At 42.7% G+C, this 1,542-nt stretch overlaps 1 protein-coding gene across 1 annotated transcript in view; it reads left to right on the top strand.

Annotated features, from left to right (window-relative positions):
- Positions 1-416: 416 nt before the first annotated feature.
- The window catches only part of LOC107690872 (serine/threonine-protein phosphatase 4 regulatory subunit 1-like), a gene marked incomplete at its 5' end in the record, with an annotated part of 4,243 nt that continues 3,117 nt past the window's right edge, over positions 417-1,542 (top strand). The window contains 3 exons of the mRNA XM_016489293.1: positions 417-524; positions 748-813; positions 1,088-1,246. Coding sequence (XP_016344779.1) covers positions 417-524; positions 748-813; positions 1,088-1,246 — 333 coding nt within the window. The remainder of the gene's footprint in view (positions 525-747; positions 814-1,087; positions 1,247-1,542) is intronic.

Consider the following 1,542-nt stretch of genomic DNA (forward strand, 5'->3'; position numbering starts at 1 on the left):
TGCTTTTGCTGTATTTCTGATCAAATAAATGCAGGCTTGGTGACTAGTAGTGTATATACAAGTAATTTTTTGCATCACAGTGTTTTTGGTGTGGTTTGTGTGTAATCAGAAATTTCAAAGAATTTCTCAAAAAGGGCTAACGTTCCAGACTTCGACATTTTTTCACATCGACTCGTTCATGAGAAGTTGCTGATTAGACTCAATATGGTTTTAGTTGAACAATATTAAGTTATGAGTGTCTTGTAGGATAATGTTTCTCTACGATGCTTCGGAGAAACACAGCCCTGAAATGAGACTAGGACTCTGATTTTGAAAGGGTTAAAGAGCTCATGATCGGAATATGATTGGATGTAGCTCATGTGTGTCAGTGGGACAGAAACACACTGATCTTTTTGTTTCTGGTTTTTTAATCTCAGATTATTTGTAAAATGGCTCCGATGGTGGGGAAGGACGTCACCGAGCGACTCTTTCTGCCGCGCTTCTGCGAGATGTGCTGCGATTGCAGGATGTTCCACGTGCGCAAGGTGGGTGAATCTGATTGGCTCAGGAGGATGACGGCTGAATCTGATTGGCTCAGGAGGATGACGGCTGAATCTGATTGGCTCAGGAGGATGACGGCTGAATCTGATTGGCTCAGGAGGATGACGGCTGAATCTGATTGGCTCAGGAGGATGACGGCTGAATCTGATTGGCTCGTGCTCGTGTTCGGTCCTCGGCGCTCATCAGACGTGTGTTTGTGTCCGACAGGTTTGTGCGGCGAACTTCGGAGACGTCTGCAGTGTGGTCGGAGGAGAGGCGATGGAGGAGCTGCTGGTACGTTCAGTTCAGGGGAGACGACGGGGCAAGTTGTCACGCGGCTTAGAGGTTTAAAGTCAAACAAGTGCTTGTTTTCTCTAGCGGCAAGATATTTATGTATGTTTTTTTTTTTTTGTTTACTTCTGTATTCCATAGTAGTTTTTATGTTTTTCTTTGCTCAGCGTTGTAGGCTTTAAAGTGTGTGTCTGTGTAGAAACACTGAGACGGTGTGACGGTGCTGGAAAGGGCCGTCTCAGGTGATGTTATGGGCTGTGTTGCTCTCTTCTGTCAGCTGCCGCGGTTCTTCCAGCTGTGCTCTGATAACGTGTGGGGCGTGAGGAAGGCCTGCGCCGAGTGCTTCATGACCGTCTCCTCGGCCTCGTCTCCAGAAGTGCGGCGCAGCAAACTCTCGTCTCTGTTCATCGGTCTGATCAGCGACCCGTCGCGCTGGGTACGTCATCAAACACACTGCATTTACTGCTTTATTTATTTTGTTATTATTCCCACACTTTTCTGGATTGCATTTAAATGCTTGAAAAGTAAATGTTAGTAATCAGAAAGCATGTCTAATTAATTTAAATCATGAAAACTATACAAATTAACAATTATTTAATAAAAGTTTAACAAAAACTCGATTTTGATCAAATTTTGAAAAAATTACATTTTAACTCCGTTTTATTTTCCCAAATCCTTTTTTTTTTTTTTTTTTTTTTTTTTCCAACTTCCATGTTTTCTTTTTTAATTTTT

Source organism: Sinocyclocheilus anshuiensis, unplaced genomic scaffold (genome assembly GCF_001515605.1).
Source record: "Sinocyclocheilus anshuiensis isolate Anshui unplaced genomic scaffold, SAMN03320099.WGS_v1.1 scaffold2375, whole genome shotgun sequence".
NCBI classification, from domain to species: domain Eukaryota; kingdom Metazoa; phylum Chordata; class Actinopteri; order Cypriniformes; family Cyprinidae; genus Sinocyclocheilus; species Sinocyclocheilus anshuiensis.